General features: G+C 41.9%; 1 protein-coding gene across 1 annotated transcript; it reads right to left on the minus strand.

Moving 5' to 3' along the window:
* Window positions 1-701: 701 nt before the first annotated feature.
* LOC149286517 (glycerol-3-phosphate dehydrogenase [NAD(+)], cytoplasmic-like) lies at window positions 702-18,360 on the minus strand. Its single transcript, XM_089493989.1, has 8 exons — window positions 18,323-18,360; window positions 13,196-13,373; window positions 11,782-11,922; window positions 11,192-11,330; window positions 10,978-11,090; window positions 6,013-6,246; window positions 5,452-5,558; window positions 702-798 (listed from the first exon to the last, which is right to left on the minus strand). The coding sequence occupies exons 1-8, from the start codon at window positions 18,358-18,360 to the stop codon at window positions 702-704; spliced, it is 1,047 nt and encodes a 348-aa protein (XP_089350115.1).
* Window positions 18,361-19,729: the final 1,369 nt, after the last annotated feature.

Consider the following 19,729-nt stretch of genomic DNA (forward strand, 5'->3'; position numbering starts at 1 on the left):
AAAATACATTTAAAATATTTTTCCACGGTGATGAGGAACTACAAATCATTGTAAGGCTCGTTCTATAGATTGTGTTTTGTTTTAATACATAAGAACACTAAAACACAAAAGCATATTCTAATTATTGCTTTTTAATCTTTCTTTAATAAAAAAAAAAACATTCTTTCTGGTCCTGTTAGAGCACAAAGAGTGATTCTCTGCGTGTGTGCAGGACATAACACGTACTATAAACCTTTAATAAAAAGTCTTATCAGAAACCTAATGTAAACTCTTCAAACCAAATACCAAAGTGAGGGGTAAAAGTGTCCTGCTCAACCTAACTGCCCTCCTTTATTATCCATCAACAAATAACCCATGGATACTCTTGTTAAGTATGCCTGATCACTATTCCAAACCAAAGGGTGTTTGATATAACTATACTTTGGTACGTGGTATACCTGTTGTATATAGTAAAATATATTTGTTGTTGTGTGTTCGGAAAGGGAACCAGTTTCTAAAACAGGTTCATACATTGGGGATGGGCAAATATTATTTTGCATATGTGGATGATGTCTGAAAGAAGGTGCCGCCAAACACAGGAAAATTCCCTTTTTTTTATCTATTAGTTTGCATTGCGAAGATTACCTTAAAGATAAAAGAACGGAAGGGGGAGGGGAGGAACAGGGACCAAGTAACGATGTGGCTGAATTTGTGGTGTCTTTTTACATGTGTTCAGGGTGGTTCTGGAGGCATGTAATGAATTCTGTCACTGGCTTTCCCTCGTAGCAGATCTGATAAACAGCGGTGAAGAGCGGAAACCTGTGATAGAAAAAAAAAACCAGACAAATCAATTTAAGCTATTATAGAGCACAAATCGTGGCAGTTTTTGTGACCATTTCTACACAGAACCCTTAAGATTCATTCATGTATCGGCAGGATAATTGTGCAGTCCAGACCGTCATTTCCTATAAGCATGGAAAATACCAGTACACTCACAGAATAATGGTAGTAGCTAAGGATCATGAACTGGATGCTTCTTGGAGATCAGAACATGGCACTAGAACATGTAAATATGGTATATATTTTCCAACTTGCAGTTGCGGGAGTCCGTAGGGCCGCACTAAGGTGGGTGTGAGGGGTGCACTGCACCCCAGCAACAAGGAACGGTCTTAGTATCAAATAAGAGATAGAGATAAAGAAGGAGTGATACAGAGAAACGAGATAAAGAAAAGGGGGATAATGAGAAAGGGGAGAGAGTCTGTTTGTAATTTAAAAGTGTGTGTAAGCTAGGGCAAGTGAGAGCAATATGTTTGTGTGTAAGTGCAAGCGTGACTGTGCATATGTATAGTGACAGCGAGAGGGGCATGGTGGTGGCTGGGGTGTATGTTTCATGGAACATATTGCAGGGCGGTGTGTGTGTGATAACCCCAGGGAGAATATTTTGTGGCAGGCAGAATAGAGACATGTTGTGGTTTAGTTTGGGTCCCTGGGGTGAAGCATTTTGGAGAGAAGGGAGGGCCGGGGCTCCACTCCACAGTTTACTTCGAGGAGGTGTGGAGTCCAGTCCGGGTGTTCCAGGTGTCCCAGGTGGGTCATCACCTGTTGGCAATAAGTACAAGGGAGACAGCTACAATTTTATGTGAGGGATCCAGTGGAGGGGACACAAGCACAAGCAGTGAGTAAGACAGGAATATTTCTTGAGAAGAAAAGGTCTGCGCTACATTTTGTTTTTGTTGGCAGCGGGTGAGCCGTCCATCTTTAGTCAGCTTGAACTGTTAGTCAGTGCTCAGAGAGCAAGGCTTTTCTTTTGTTTGTTTTACATTTATGTTTTGTTTGCCAGACTTTTCAATAAAAAAGGACTGTAACGTCTACAGCAATACAACTTTGTGTGTTATTTCCATCCCTAAGACTTATGATCTCAGCTCACAGTATGTATGTGTGATAGTGTACAATGTTAGACTGTGGGGTGTTAAAATAAGCGTGTGTTTCCATTCTGTTATTTCACCTTCTATACCTATTTATTTCCTATTTTCATTCCCCAATATAACTATTTTTGTGAATTAACATCTGTTGTATGGTATAGACGCAGCTCTCTGAAGCACATCTGCTTACTATAGGTCTTACTATATTTGTAATTGTACAGACAGCGTCGCCATGGATACCCGACCCACCTAAAGGAGTCGTGTATCCTGCCTGATAAAGATCCTGTGCTGCATGTATTGTAGTGTTGGTGATATAATATGTGCCATAATAACTGGGTGGGGCAAATTATGCAGGTTGTGCAGAGTGGGTGGAGCTTTGAAGCAGTGGGTGTGGTGAATTTTCAAGCTGTGCTGCAAAGTGTCCCTGGAATGTTTTTCAAATGATGGCAACTATCCAAATGGCATCAATCGTCCTACTAAAGCCACATAATATTGTTATTTGTCAGGATACTTTACACACAATGCTAGGTAACCTCCAGACGATATGAATATGCCACATGAAGCATAAAACAGTGGGAGTTCTTCTTTAACTCAGTATGGCTAGTGAAATACTAGTCGCCGTGATATATATATCATTAGAATCATTTATAAGCATATACACCGACAACAGCAGACTCAATCACAGAAAAAGTCTGAAGGGTACAGTGACAGCAATATACAGCAAGTCACATTGATTAATTCACAGCATCAAATTAAGACTCACAATAGCCCCAAGTCCTGTCTAAGAAAGTCACAATTACAAGTTCCCTGCTGCTATCAAATTTAGCATCAGTTAGCATAGAGCAGCGATTCCCTGAGTGCAGCACAAGGGCAGACTATCTGGATTCGGGAACAACCACGGGGACTTCTCCAGACAGCTGCTAATTTAATGTACCTCTCCGAGAGTCCTGGCAGTAAAACGGTACAGTTGGGAAAACAGAACATATAGTACAATCACTGCTAAATGGTCTAGTGGTAAGTACCTCCTCTTCTAAAAATTATATATGTCATGCACCATCATTAAACTTCTTTTATGATCCATAGAAACTTTCCCGAACCCATTTTCATTATGCTATAATGTGCACTTTTCCCACGTTTTTAAGTCTGTATTGAAACTGCCCATAATGTTAACGCGTGACTCTTTATCTCAGCAACGGCGTTCATCTTTTTTTTTTTTTTTTATACGATTCATTTTAAAAATTCTGAGCCATAAACCAACTAACCATTTATACCTAATGGTCTCCAAGTAATGAAGCTGCCTGAGGTCACATCACCAGCGACATACTGGAAAACGCTGTGGTTGGAGGTGACTCGGAGAGGCGACGCTTCACCCGGAGTCTCCGGACGACACCTGGAGCGTTCCCAGGTAAGCTCATGGGTTACCTCTATAACATAACATACCAGAGAACTGATCTCTGACTTTATAAGGTAAACACACCAAAGGGGAACTACACAATTGTTTTATTATAACCATCACATTAAAATAAGTTTTCAAAAATATCATATTCAAATATATTATATGCTGTGTTATTTTAGCCCAATCCACACACTAGCTCCATATGATACTACCTAGAGCCAAAAAAATAGAATAGACAGAATGCAAAATTCTCCAGCCGGACAGAGTGTCTTATGAAAGTCTACAGAGGGGAAAAAGGAAACAATACTTCACTAGCACTGCCACAAAAAATCAGCTCATTGCCGTGTTTGAGAAGAGAAAGTCGCCCAGTATATCACATGCCTGACTAAAGAAAGCCCTTTGTCTGATAAGAAGACAGTAGAGCAGGGGTGGGCAATTAATTTTCCCATGGGGCCACATGAGAAATTGGAATGGTTTTAGAGGGCCAGACCTCTACAAACTACAAACTCCGAAGCCTTGTCCATTTTGTTAACTTATGTGCTGTTTAATAAAGTTATTCAAGCCTACGTCATTGGTAGAGGTGCTTGAATAAGTAAGGCCTGAATAACTATTAGCACAGCACAGAAGTGAACAAAATGAACAAGGCTTCGGAGTGCATACCGTATTTTTCGCTCTATAAGACGCACCTGCTGATAAGACGCACCTAGATTTTAGAGGAGAAAAAAAAGGAAAAAATATTTTGAGCTAAAAAATGGGCTAAAATATTTATTACAATAACTGAATAAGCTATGAACACAGTAAGACACACGCAGTAAGACACACACAGACACAGTAAGACACACACAGACACAGTAAGACACACACTGACACAGTAAGACACACACAGACACAGTGAGACACACACAGACACAGTAAGACACACACAGACACAGTGAGACACACACAGACACAGTGAGACACACACAGACACAGTGAGACACACACAGACACAGTAAGATACACACAGACACAGTGAGACACACACAGACACAGTAAGACAGACACAGTGAGACACACACAGACACAGTAAGACACACACAGACACAGTGAGACACACACAGACACAGTAAGACACACACAGACACAGTAAGACACACACAGACACAGTGAGACACACACAGACACAGTAAGACACACACAGACACAGTAAGACACACACAGACACAGTGAGACACACACAGACACAGTAAGACACACAGACACAGTGAGACAGACACAGTGAGACACACACAGACACAGTAAGATACACACACACACAGTAAGACACACACACACAAACACAGTAAGACACACACACACAGTAAGACCTCCCTCCCTAACCCCCCTTCTCAGTATCTCCCCTCTAACTCCCTAACCCCCCCTTCTCAGTATCTCCCCTCTAACTCCCTAACCCCCCCTTCTCAGGATCTCCCCCCCCGCCCCGGTCACTTACCTTAAACTCCTGTGTTGGAAGCGTGAGGCGTTTGTCTCGGGTGCCGGCGCTTCACTGCTGATCGCCGGCGTCTGACGTCATATGCCGGCGCCCAGCGTAAAGCGCCGGCACCCGAGACAAACGCTTCCAACACAGGAGTTTAAGGTAAGTGACCGGGGCGGGGGGGGACACCGGACTCATTGGTGAGTCACCAGGACACTCTTTGCGGGCCGGTCCGAGCTATTCAGCGGGCCGGATGTGGCCCGCAGGCCGTGCTTTGCCCAGGTCTGCAGTAGAGGGTATTGTCAGAGGAATGGTACAGGGTATGATGTGTAGAACTTCCAGGGACATTTTTTGAGCAAAAAAAGAAAAATACATGGAAATGTACAGTGTTCCCCAATCAAGCTTGAAACTGCATAGCCTAATGGCAAATATAGACCAATGAAGAACATATTGTCAGAACTCAAGTTCAAACCTGCAAAACTACAATGTGCTTTAATGCTAAAACAATAACCTATGAGAAGAAGCCATGTAGATCTCAACAAGTACTCCACACGTTTCACCATAAGGCTTCATCAGGAGGTGCATTTTGATGTGAAGACAATTGATGTGTTCTACACAATAATGAGCAATTTATACAGTTCTAACAATGCAAGAGATATGCGTGACCTGTGCAGCCTTTCTTGGACTAGTTTAATACTCACTTCTCCACTATGTTCTTGCTCTTGAGAATGTGGTTCAGTTCTGCTGAAGTCTGTGGTCCCTGCAGCTTTTGTCCATTCAGCATCTCCTTCTCCAGCTGCTCTATGGACTAGAAAAAAAGACATGTGCTTTCAGTTCAATATTAAAAGCCGACATAAAACGTCGTCAAATATAGAATTAGCATTTTTTTATTATACTATGGAAAACTGTAATCGGCGTTTCTCCCCCTTGGAACAAAGAACCAAACTTGAATGTGTAAAGGGGTAAGAACAATTAGAAGAGAAAATTCTTATTTCGAAAAAGTTCTTGAACTTTCTCCTCTTTCAACCCGTTAGCTGATCATTTCACAATATGTCTTAAAACAATAAAATAAAGATGTCATTGACAGAGACAGGGCAATGAGACCATTTCATAACAAGATTACAAATTTCAATTTATTTATAATATTTAAGATTTTTTTTAATTTTGAATTTAACTGTTCTTGCCGATCTAAACACAAAATAAAATCATGGCTGCTAGCAGCTTTGTGAAATTAGTTTCATTAAATGTAAATAAATACTTACTTTTCCCGTCTTGGCGAATGCTTCCCCCACCTTCCGGTTTCTGCCACCATAACATGTAGTAATGAGGTCGGCCACTCCACAGCTCTCTAGAAAGGTGGCGGATGTGACTGGTCCTGCACAAAACAGCTTGGTAAAGGCGATCATTTCCATCAGACCCAAGCGAATAACTGCAGCTTTTGTGTTATCACCAAAACCAAGGCCATCACAGAAGCCTGCTCCAACTGCAACAATATTCTAAAAAAGGGAGAGAAGAAATATACATTTGGGCCTGCAATACAAACATATACACCATGAATGACAGCAGGATCACTCGTGGAGGAGGACAAACTTGTGGTTAAGTAGAATTTGAGAGAGCTGACTGGTATGGTGGGGCTACCTAGTATCATCTCAGTTTTATTAAATTATTTAATTTAATGATTCGGTTATACCCCACCCCAAATACCCTTAAATAAGCTGTAGCCTTTCTTCCATAAAGTGTTGTGTTTTTGTGTATGTATGATATGCTTTCTAGAACTCATAAAGAATCACAAATAATATTTCTGACTATTCACCACTATCCAGCTCAAAAGCATAGCCCAAGAGACAGTTTCTTCAACATGGCTATGTGTCTTGGCCATGGTGACCACACAGGAAGATGAAGAAAATCCCAGAGTCTTAGGGTTTTTACACCATTCTTTTGGTCTAATGGAATGAGCACATTCTCAGGGTCACACAACCTGGGGATGACCCTCAGATTTTGCACTGTGACTTGAAGAACTGGAGAAGTGGCGCTTCACTCACACTCTCCTGGCTGGAGTGTTCTCAGTTGTGGACATCTTCTACTCTTGACTAAGGGCAGTGACCCAGCCACCACCGACTTCATTGCCATTGTCCCTATCTTTGCACCACATATAGCATGCTATGTAGGCTGTGCTGGGTAGGTACAGATCTCCACGCTATAACTGGTAACTTAAAAGGAGTCCAAAACTGTGCCCACACCAAAGTATATCCCAGAATGTTTGCCAGAATGCAAAAGCCACTAAAAAAGTTAGTCTTATAATGAAAAGGAACGAAGCTTTCCATAAACAGCGTTGAAGCTCGTGTATTAAAGAGCCTAGTGGTGGTAAGGCATCCATAAAAGAAGAATTTATAAAGGTTGGTAATTCTGTTAGTACATATCATTATAGCTCAATGATAATTCACAATTCCTTTTGTAAACTGTCTCCTTGATCTCACATCTCCCACACATGGCGAAAAAAAATGCTTTTACATTTTATGAACATTCCCCTAAAAAAAAATTCTGTTTGGCCATAATGTTCAACCTGCAGCGTCTTGTAAATAATAAATGTGTTTTGCAAATTTTACTTCGAGCAAATCATCCGATGATGCATTAACTAATTATTGTTTCATAATTACTTAGCAAACACAGTAGGGAACAGACCGTACGATTCATCTGTAGTGTTCTATGCAGGACAACCTAACTTTTCTCATTTTTTTCATTAAATCCATTTAACCGTTTAGAAAACTGTCCTCAAATTACTCCAGCTGTGGGATCATACCTGAGAACTTTCTAAATCGTGGATAAATAATAGCCCATTGTGAAGATTTAATGTGGTGGCCGGCCAAATGGCTCCAATAACGGTCCTCATGGAAATCTTGACTTGCCATTATTTAAAGAGACACTTAATCGAGTCACCTGCATTCAAACAGTGATGGTAGCAAAAGCACCAGTTGATCAGATCAGTGTAGAATAGGAATGATTCAGCTCCAGAATGTCCATTTTGGCCCTTCACCCTGAGCATGGGGCAAAACCGTCAAACCCTGAGAGTTCCTGGCCAGTTTATCGGGATACCTGCGTGTACACAGCTGGCTATGTACTTTTCTGACTTCCGCGGGAAGGAAATAACCTATTTTATTGGTTTACCTGCCGACATTAAGGTGGCTTTTTGTGTTAAATTAGTACCAACTGGAAATCATTAGTATCAGTTACTGTCTGTTTTTACACCCATCATACTGTAATCACACAAAAAATCAATTGAGACCCAAGTCCTGCAGGCCTAGGATATTTTTTATGGCATCAGGTAAACTTTAACATATCATTTTTGCATTTTGTAATAGTCATTTAAATAAAAAATACTAATGTATTATTTAATGTTAGAAAATAGTATATGGGCAATAAGCTAGTGTCCTGAAGTTACATTTACAGGCACATACATCATGCGTACATCATGTAGAAAGAGTAATTAAAATCATTTAAAGACTTTGGGTCATACCACCATCATAAATCATATGTTTATCAGTGGGGTATTCTTGCATTAACATTCTCTGTTTGGCTAAGCTTTCAATTCTTATCTTCCTAGTATTTCAGGCGTTATCAGCAAACCGCTTACTGTGATCAGGCAGACGTTGGTATCTTTTTAGTGTTGACATTACCTGATTATCTATAGCTGCCACAAACCATCCTACCAACCTTTTGCTTAACTGAGAGATGTACTTTATCCCTAATATGTTGAAAACACAAATTGCACTAAATACACTCAAAAGTGTATGAGTCCAGAAGTATCTAAATTTGTTCTTTTCAAATTTATTGAATCTACACATAGGAACAGTTAAAACCACTCCTCTTGATGAGCGGACAATACCAATTTAGAACAAAGGTGCCGGTTACCCCTTTGTTGGTCCAGCTTTGTAAAAATGGGGCAAAAAGCCATTGATGTAGCACAGGACACACACACAAGCTCTAAACTGCTGGCCACAAACAAAAAGTAAATGCCTCTTCAAAAATCCAGATTTTGGGACATGAAATATTAAAAAGGGAAAAAAATACATTAATGCAACATAAAAGATAATTTTGGAGCTTTTCCGCTATGAACGCAAAGAGGGCTGGACTGGGGAAATAAACTGACCCTGGTACTTTAAGGCCAGCGGCCGATAAACATCACACTGTGTGAGTATGAGTGTGCAGCCACATGTATCGAGCCCGTGGCTAGGATGGACACACAAACAGCAATATAGATAGCTGATGGACACCCAACTTCCACCAGCCCATTGGGCATTTGTCTGCTTAGCCAGGTGGCCAGAACGGGTCAGGAATGTAGAAATAATTTTAAAATAAATATTTTTGATAATGATGTCTGTTTCGCGCATGCCACCCAGATCAGCAGTATATATTTAAAATTAGTGAGCGGGTGCAAGGATATGTAGACAAGTTCTTCTACTGTATTAAAGTCGGCTAATACTTTAACGCTCTACAGTATTTACAAGAATATTATCTGCAATCATGTTCAGAATTCAGCTGTGCGCAGCAATCGCACAGAAAACACACAGAAAGCTCAGAGAAAACAGTAATAATGTGAAAATAATCCAGCAAGTAAGAACACTGAAGATTAACAATCTGTCTAAACATTAACTACATAATCAAACTATTCCAGAGCCAACAAAAACAAGGACAAGCGGGAAAAAAAGTAACCTTGAGCCAAAGTCAACAGATCTAATTTGCACATCCTTGCTTTGCAGCTAAAATCTTCCAGGGGCTGACAAAACCCCTGCTGTTTAGGAATACAATCACTACTATCCTCTATCTATCTGATAGCACCTATTGGTCTACCCAGAGATATATTTACCTTGGGAGCTGCCCGAGGCCTGACCCAGGGCCGCATCACTCCCTCCAAGCCCGCCGTCCTGACAGAGGAGCGCTGGGGTATGATGTCATAGCTTAGCGCTCTGTGCCTTAATGAACCCTATGCTGACTTGACACTGACTCTCTAATTTCAATGGGCTGGTTGGGGAGATCAGAACCTGGGTTTTCCGGCAGAGGAACTTGCCGCTGCCCCACTGGACCTGCCACCCTAGGCATATAGTCATCCTGAATCTAAGATGAGACCAAGGACTGATAAAGGTTTTAGTCTTTATATCAAGAAAAATGGGCCATCAAATTCCATGTTTCCATGTCAAGCAAAATAAAACAGTTTTGGCAATATGTGTATGCCTAAGAACAACCCTACTCTGATTGTCCGTGTTGGAGACATGCAAGTAAGGACACAAGGCACGTATTTCTTGCCCACTGTTGCAGCGGCTCCCTCTTTTAGATTTGTTGGGTACTGCAGTAGCTTGCGTGTTCTACAACTATTTTAAATGTGTTTGATCTCATCAGCACAGGATAGGAAGCACTCTGACCCCTGCGTGTAAAGAACGTCAACAAACCACCAGTTCAGAATTCTTACAGTAAGCAAAAAAGTGACAAAAGTCCTCCTGGCTCTGTTTATGGAAACACAAGTCACGCGTGACCCAGACTGCAACAAAAACAAGTAACCTGAGTAGCTAAACCACACGTTAGAAGCTAGCAAACTGTTCTGTTTCGAATGTCGACGTACCTGTTCTCAGAAAGGGTCTCCAGTGACAATTAAGGTTTGCAAAATTTGAGATTGGCTTTGGGCATTTTTGAATGGAATTATGGATTCTACAGGTCGTGGTCACCCAGATACTCACCGGTAAGGACAATGTTCCCCAAGATGGCATTCTGCCATATAATTATTTCCAAAGGTAGAGAGGATATAAGAGTTTTTAAAACAATACTGTAACGTTTAGTTAGTTTACTAAATTAAATTATTATTTATTAAACGTACTCTACACATTTTTTATTCTAGTGAAAGGTTCACCCCAACTTTTTTGAAACTTTTTTTTATGTTAATATCATTAAGGGACGGTGTGCAGAAAATTCTACTCATTTAATCCAGACATGCAGCTTTTGTAAAACAATCATAGTTTATGATGTAATATCGGAGGGCTGCAAATCTCTGCTTACATCAATGCTGCTCAGAGCAACACCAGAACATGGCAAATTCACAAACAAGCAAAACATTAAAGACCCTGTTCAACAAAAAAAATCCTTTTTTTAAAGCATTCAATTCAGCAGAGTAGGTGGAACAGCAGCAATAAAAAATATTTTTCGCTAGCAATGCATAGTGATTACATGATCATTCTCACCTTTAACGCTCCACATAATTCCACCGTGTCTGACTCCTCCACCACGGTTATACGGAAATCCGGCGTCTGGAATAATTCCTTCAGGATTTTGCCCTGCATTTTGTTCTTACAGCCTAATAGTATGACATTAGGAGATCGGTGAGACGGACATCACAGGTGTCATTCTGGTTATGCTCATGGCGCACGTTAGCGGTGCCGTAATATAACCTCTTACCAATGGTCGTTTCGCAGAATTTCCCGGCAGCCACTTCATTGGCAATGTTTGCTCCCATCAGGACGCTCATTTCAATACCAAGCTTTTCCCGAATGATATCGGAGATGAGACGCAGTCCATCCGGCCCCTCGTCTACTCCCTGGGAGGGACAGATTCATCTGGTTATTGCTACACACTATAAGAATCCTCTATTCCCTAAATATTATTATTTATTCATTTATTATAATGCAAATACTATTTATTCAAAATCAGGGCAACATGCTACGTCTAAATTCTATTCTTAGATTTTGTGCTCAGCCCTTATGCAAACTTCGCATAACGCTTAGCCTGATCCCCACCCAAGGCTGGAACTTTGCCAACATGCGCCGGCAATCAGCTCTAGCGCCGGGTAAACAGCTAGAGATCCAAGCTGGTCCAGCCTGAAACCAGCTCCATGCTGAACAAGACACAGAGCTTCGGCTATGCTGAGTTTGGAATAACTTCTAATAACAAGCTTTTGGCAGTCAGACTATTAATTGCACATTTTTAAACATCGGTGTCCTATCAAGGGGCCGTTACCAGTAATATGCTTTGCAGAACGACGTTCTCACCTTTATAAGAGACACTCCGAAAGCTCCTTTCTTCATGTTTGACTTGAGTTGCTCGCATAGTTTGCCGATGAACTGATGGGGAACGACAAAGACCAGGATATCTGCTCCAGCTGAAGCTTCAAGCAAATCCGGGACAGCTACCTGAGGTCACAGAGGACATTTACAGGGCCAGTCATTCTCCTTTCTGCCAGGAATCGATCAACGTAACAATGCGTATGCGATCGTATAAGTGGAAGCATGACTACTTGTGTGGAACTCATAGTTTAAATGCCCAATCCTCTCATTATAACGTGATAGAAATTACTATTAAAAACCAGAACCAAAAAAATTAGATTTGACCTCAGCCAGAAAGGGGAGCGCACAACCTAAGAAGCATTAAAAGGCATACACATCAGATTCCTGGGTTGCTGCTAGAATAATAATAACCAATAAGTATACAAAACAAAGCAATAATTCAGCACAAACCCAGCGAACACCATTCCAAAAACTGCTATCTAAGGCATAAATATTGGAGATTCCGTCGCACTATATGGCCATTCATTGATTAGCCCGCTAGCTTGGGGTACTCTGATGTAGTGGCGGGCTAATCTCAAAATCCAGGTGGCAAGAAGGCATATAATAATATTTATTATTACATTGATAGCACCCAATATCACGCTATAGTAAAGTGACCGGGTAATGCGATCTCTACACCCAAACTTCTAAAATTCATTTTTTGTGAGAATCTTTTTTTGGGGGATTCTTTGTACCAGCCGCCAAACAGCTCTAGTTCCATCACTCCATTCATGCATTCACGGCCTGGCTCAGTTGTGTGGACTTAAAGTAAACTTATAGAGCTTTCTGATAGACTAGTTGTCTCTATATAGTGAGGTCAGAGGTCACTTTACATTCCTGTTGGTTTTGATAATCCCTCAGACTGCCTTGAAATCCACTGCTGGGAACGTGAAGAGACCATTTGCGTGGGAATAAAACGGATGGTTTAGTTTGGTGAAAGGCATTATTATTATGTAACCCAAGGAGGCCCCCATCTTGAATTTTCAAGCTTTTCAGGATAATTTCTCACAAATAAAACTTTGCCAGTGCGTGCGTTCGGCGCAGGGTTGGGTAACAGGCAGCTTTCCAACTGTTGCTGAACAATTATTTTAATGATGTTCAGTCAGCGTTAAGCTGGTTACAGGCTGATAGAGTAAGGGCTGTTTCAAGGGTAGGGCAAACAATGGCAAATAACTTGTCCCAGTGCTCCCCCTGGCCAATAGCCCTATGGGGGGGGGGTGTGTAAAAAAATGGAAGACTATTTTCAAATCATGTGGTTGCTTATTTATTTGTTGTGCCAAGTTTGGACACAAACCGTTAATATCCCCCGGGGCTGTCACCTGGCAAGGTATGGCCTTGCGTTGTTGGTCGGCACGCTTACCACGTTATCGGGGAGCTTGTGGCCTGGAAGGTACTTGACGTTCTCATGATCTGTATTGATGATTTCTGTTAGTTTCCTTCCTGAGACCGTTTCCTCAAATACCCACATCTTCACCACATTGTCGAACTGGGGGAGTTGTGCCGCGTTGCTGCCCACAATCTTTGCAATCGCTGATCCCCTGAGGAAACATAAATGAGGGGAAGTGAAGCCAGTGATGACATAATCCTTCAACGGAGTAAAACACTGAGCTTACATCATGCTAAGGGGGGAAAAATTATTTAAAAAAACTAAATCCGTAACTGAGAAAGATCCTCAGTCCTCTTGCGGACCCCAGCAGATAACTCCAGTGCATTCCATATTATCCTCACACGGGTTGAACTCTAGTGAGGAACTCCCACCATTTTGGTTTTTCTATGTGGCTTATTCGTATAGTCAGTAGGGTATCTGGCAATGTGCGCCAAGCTTGTTACTTGAAGCAGAAGAGCAGGAAGACTTACATACGGTTTTTGCCAGTGAGATTTACCTGCCTTGCCGTCACAGCCGGACATTGGACACAGACACAAAGGGCCCGTACTAGCCTGAGCCGTCGTCCCATGTGCCGTGCATGAAGTCCATGCATTGTTGCAAATACAGCTGCGTTATTGTTTTTGTGACAGAATCACGGATAGACACAGATAGACAAACTGTGGCTCTGCCGATGATAGATTTCTTGCTTAAATTCAGAAGGAGGAAAATAGAGTACATTCTATGGTAATATGATATTCTTTAGGGGAACAGAAAGCATATGATTGTACTCAAAAAGAAGAAAGAATTATGTGAAATATCCAGAATGCTAATGAACCCCAAACCAGATCGTATTTATTTACGGTCACGCATGTAACCAGGTTCTTTCTAGTAGTTCACTCCAAATACTACTGGATTATTATTTATTGTTTATATAGCGCCATTATATTCTACAATGTAGAACATAACAAGAAGTGTATAACATAATCTGATGTATGGAAACAAGAGGTACGGAGGGCCCTTCTTAAATGATCTTACTATGTAGACGACTTGCCTGATAACCCCCCAAAACTTTTATGTATTTATTCTATATGGAAGCCCACTACCCTCAGCCTCCTTGTACCCGGCAGAGAATTTCACATACAAACTCTTGGCGGGGGTGGTAGGGGGTAATATGGGGGGATGGGGCCCAAGGCTTCTTTAAAATGGGTCCTAATCTGTTGTTAAAGGTGTCCACAGTACTTTTTTTCCAAGCACACACACAATGTGTTTGTTAACATAACCCCAGGCTGAAGATGCAGATGAAGAACCTTTGGGTTCATTAATTAAATCAGCCGGGGGGACGAAAATCACTGGAGCACATGCGCAGAACCCTGGGTACTAAAAACCTGCTCAGACTGCAGAAATACAAGGAATGTAGCTTGTTGTCTTGACCGCCCTTTAAGAACGGGAACAAAGAAGTGACAGAAAACAGTAATAATGAAATTAGCACATAGCACAAAGTGGTCAGCGATAATGTCATTAAATCCATTAGATGGAAGGCTTTTGTTAGGACAGACATGTAGAGCCAAGAAGGCAATTCAAATATCTTAGAAGCTGTAGTAACCCCAACAGACCCATAAACACCTTATGCCTTGTTGCACCTCATGGTGATTTCCATAACTGAGAACTTCCGCCAGCAGCAGACATGGAGATCCTGCTCTAGGGTGACCTCATCAGCCATGTTTTCCAGGACACATCCATTTTTATATATTGCTGACCAGCCCAGATAAAATGCTGCCCTGCAGTATGGGCAACATATAAGTGACTAATCACTGGTCCCATCCCATCCCATCCCATAAATCTATACATCCCAAATACTGCAGATCTACAATCTAATGTAAAGCACATTTCTAAATGTATACATGTTCTAGATCACTGTGACCTCATGCGGGACTATAAACGGATGAATTACTCTCAATTGCAGTATTTTATTTGAATAGGGTGCCTTGTGATGGCTTCATAGATGGGAGAAACACATTTAATATATCTCTTGATCTACAAATTTGAACTCAACGAAGTTACCTTAGTGTATAGATCATCTATTAAGCAGCGCACTGAGGCCACTTTCCTCCTGACTGTGCTATCAAGCTGAAGCATAGCATGCGGAGGCTGCTCTTTGGTATCATCACTGAAAAGGTCTCAACATGAAATAAACGGATGTAGGTAAGGGTTGCTGGCCAAAAATGTAATATTTAGAGGCTTCTTATACCCGGTAGTCCCCACGCCAATCGATTTTCAACAAGATTGGACAATACAGGGAGCTAATTCAGAGAAGGTCCAGCGGTGGGACCTGTCCAGTCATCAGCACATACTTTTTCCCCGGAGACTCAGAGTTATGACGTCACTCCATATCCCCGGTACTGTGAGGACTGGCAGGGAGCTGGAGGAGAGATCCATAGCACAAATCTACCCACTTTCCTTCTAGACCACCAGATAAATCAGTGGAAAGGGGGTCACAAAGTAGGTGTATAGTCAGCACTTGGTCCTTGTCATAGCTGCATTCTGTGACCTCTAATTTTACACCATGATCCAAGGATTACCAGCGGTCCCCCACCTTTCAAGGTGGCCTTTAGAATTATACAAGATGTGGTCACAGGGAAATTGCGGGTAACTGTAGACTACGCAAGTGTAGAGATTTGCAAGTTCTTTCAAGTAAACCTTGGCGTTCACCACCTTATTAAGTTAATATAATTAACTTAAAGTGTCAGACCTCTTTTGTTTGCGTGGCATCTTAATGACATTAATGCTGGAATGTGTGTGTTTCAGGTGGGTGCTAAATCCTTGTGTGCAAGGCTTCTCAATCAACCAACAAGAAATGATGCGGTAACCCTACCAAAAACAACACCAACGCTAGTTTAAAAGTAGGCCAGATCCATTTTATAAAATACAAAACCAAAAATTACCTAGTTATTCATTAACTTTTCTTCCAACCATTTGTTTCAGTTTAGAGCTTAACCCTGTCCAGCTCGCTTGTGTAGCATGTTCACCTGGTTTTACAGGCGGACATCCCATCACTATGTCAGATGCCTGCTGGCTACGATTACCAGTGGTCAAGGAAAGTGAATTAGGACTTCACACCGGAGCATAAGTCCCCCATCCTGACAGACCACGTTCATTCAACGCGTTGGAAGGGGGTGAGTGGGTGGTAAGTACTGTGTGACTACATTTTCCCTTCGGAATCCTTTATATAATGTAGAAAAGTGAAAAAAAATCACGGAATAAACAATAATTACATATTTAAGCATTAAGAAACGGAGACAGCACGACTAAATATCTCTCGTTCACATGCATCCACATTCTAGTCCCTTGATTTCGATAAAAAAATCCAGAAACCTTTCACCCAATGCCTTTCCACTTCCTTGTGATAACACCTCTGAACAATAAAATTATTCCAGAGGGTAAGAAAAAGTGGTTATGTTTGCTTCTCCTGGAGCACTTCCACAGGAGGAAGAACTCCGAAGGGCTAGAATAATGTTGACAGATTCACGGAGAAAGATGTGCAAGAAAAGCTTCTCTTCTTCAAGGATCCGTATTAATTATTCTGGCCTCTCAGAGTACTTTCCCAAAGGGGGGAGCCACAAATACAGCCTCTCCCCCGGTCCCCCAAACAGAGGAGAGAAAGTGTACCCAGAGGCCCTGCCATTCTGCGGAAGTGATCCGGGAGGAGGAAGACATGGGGAGAAGCGGACGAAGAAAGAAGTACAAGAAGAGGCAAAAGAAACGGAACTGGGATAAAGGAGACAGGGACACTGATGGTAGGGAGACATTGACAGAGAATGATGAAAGCAAAGAACTGTAGTTTTGATATATTAAACAGTCAGCAGACTCGATGGGCCGAATGTTTTTTATCTGCTGTTAGGTTCTGTGTGTCCGCAGAGTTTGCCAACCCTGCGCTGGAAGTACATTGCATGCAGGGAGACTGTTCAGAACGCATCTCCTGCATTCAAAATAGAAGGGGGTGGCGGAAGGGGCAAATCTACTGGGGGGATTCTGCAGAATCCCTCAACGCATTTGCCAAAAAAACCCACAAAAATGTAAAGGGACCACTCAGCTATGATATGCATTAAAGAGTGTAAGTTTGAGCAGGGCTCCTAACGTTTGGTTTCTATAAGTCTAAATTGTTGTGAGACACACTTCTCCCCATTGTACAGTGATCTGGTATATGGTGGCACTATACGCACCTTGACTTATAATAATGTAACTTGGCAATGCATTAAGAAAACTGAATCACATTTCATCCAAACTCCTTAAATGAAATCACTGCGTGAAATGTGTAATAAGCCAGCATGTTGCTACAAGATCCTGTTCTGTACAATGCTAGGAGAAAATGGGGAGGCAAATAGCATTTGGTAGCCACAGAGTCCTGCCCCGGTTAAAGGGCCCACACAGTGGAGAGACTACAATGCATTTTGCAATGCTGGGGAGTTTATCTATTTAGTTCTTACTCAAGCACACTGAAAACTGTTCAGAGTACTAGACATCAGGATCAACAATAAAAACTAGATCAAAGTTTACCAGGGCAGGGTCACCCCTGATAAGCCCTGTAACGAGAGCCTGGAGCATTCTGTGGATCATAGGAGTTGTATTCCACACTAGTTCTAACAGCCCAATTCAGCATTGTACCCGAGTCTGGCGAAGGCTGAATACATTAGCACCGGATATTTAATTACTAAGTGGCTGAATATGTCATTGTACCGGATTTCAGTGTGAAACGGTTTTCCCCTCCCCTCCTAAACAGTTGTGATCACGTGTTGCGTGTTAACCTGTGGCCAGATCTGACAGCTCGGATATTACAGGACGTTACACGGCGTTGCAGGGAGAATCCGAACCGAATGAACAATAAACAAAAGACATTTCAGTCCACTTTGTCACATCACATGCTCTTTTAACCACTTGTGTTCCTGACATAACCCGATTCTGTGCCAATAGAAGGCAGTGTCCACTGCCAGCGCTGATCTAGAAAAAGAAACGCAGCTCTGCATGAAGACATGCCATGTCCACATAAAGCCACAGACGAGCTGCAGGCAGCTGGCACGGCGACACAATCATGACATTTACAATAGCAGCTTCCCCATCGCTTACCAGTTGCCTGAGCCTACGATGCAGACCTTCAGAGCCATCTCGTCAGAACCGCCGCAGATCCGAATACCTCTGTAAATAGCTGTAAGTCGTTGCCCGGTGTAACTCCAGGTCACCGCGGCTGCTCCTCTGCTTCGATTCGCTCAGCGCCAAATACTGGCCATTTAAACAAGTGCGGCGACTGCCCCTGGGAGAGGAGGCCAAGCCCCCGAGCTCTGATTGGCTCAGAGCGCTGACTTTTCACCTCCTCCGCCGACTCAATTGGTTTTCAGGGTGGCAACACTGTACCAGCAACCTGCAGCTGGCAGGAGCGCTTAACCCTTTAGGGCGAGGAATCGGAGCCGCATCTTCATTAACATGTCGTTTTTTGTTTCTTTATTGTTGTAAGATTAGCCCTTCGCACTATACATGAACAGGAAACACTTGTTTTAAAAGGATAAACGTTTTAAAGATCCTTCAACTGATACCCTTCAATAATTGACCTCAAATGGCCGGGAAACTGGTTAAAATATTTTTAGGAGGGGATGTTTAGGGAAATTAAATCAGTATGAAAACATTTTTCCAAAGCACATCAGGGCTTTTTTAGATCTCCAAGACCTTTCAATTAATTTTGAATTTTAAAGTCAATAATCACTGAAAAGTAGTCCAGTTGCAAGGAAGGAGGCTGAATGACTCTATGGCATCCAGGTGTAGCCAAAGAGACCCCAAGCTGTAACTACAGCAAGCAGCCATCTGCCGCTATCCATGCAACGCTGGAGGTCTGACTCGGACTACAACTGGATTTATAAAACCATTTCAGCCTACCCAGCCGCTGTATTCTACTATAGGCAACGAAAGGAATAAAGGGGCCAGTGATCAACATAAAGTTCTCTGCCAGCCTATGGAGATGGCCAGGAAAAGCACCATTGTGTTCAATCCTCTTTAGACTGAAGCAAAGTTCACGTTAAAGAGGAATTCTAACTTCATAACCCAAACACTCACGGTCCATGCCTCGGCCTGAGAAATACAAGTCCACAGTACACAGGTTCTGGCTTTACTCAGAAGTTGCTTTTATTAAAACTTGGCAATGACTACAAGATACAAAACAATATTTTGGTCCATCAAAACCATAATCCTTTGAAAAATAAAAAAGGCTACATTTTGAGAATAGGGGTACTCGGAGCACATTCAGTGAGGGGTTTCAAAAAGCTTCTAGGGCTATAGTCCCCGGAAAACAGAAGCAGCATCTTAAGAATCCATTCCTCAGAATGAAAATGCTGTATTATATATCAATGTGCACGTTCTAAGAGGAGTCCTTCATTCGTGAAATCTGACCACTTTTCCCAGGAAAACATAACCTTTTAAACTAGTATATTAATAGTAAAAAAAAAATAAAAAAAAAATGGGGCACTTACCCCCTCATTAACTATA

Source organism: Sceloporus occidentalis, unplaced genomic scaffold, assembly GCF_023333645.1.
Source record: "Sceloporus occidentalis isolate IW3139 unplaced genomic scaffold, rSceOcc1.0.p SCAF_68, whole genome shotgun sequence".
In the NCBI taxonomy this organism is placed as follows: domain Eukaryota; kingdom Metazoa; phylum Chordata; class Lepidosauria; order Squamata; family Phrynosomatidae; genus Sceloporus; species Sceloporus occidentalis.

Excerpts from the sequence above, each read along its gene's own strand:
- LOC149286517 (XM_089493989.1), bottom strand. The coding sequence starts at position 18,360 with ATGGCTCTGAAGGTCTGCATCGTAGGCTCAGGCAACTG. Across the intron at positions 11,923-13,195 it reads ACAAGCTCCCCGATAACGTG|GTAGCTGTCCCGGATTTGCT; the intron begins GTAAGCGTGCCG and ends CTGTGACCTCAG. Across the intron at positions 11,091-11,191 it reads ATTCTGCGAAACGACCATTG|GCTGTAAGAACAAAATGCAG; the intron begins GTAAGAGGTTAT and ends TCATACTATTAG.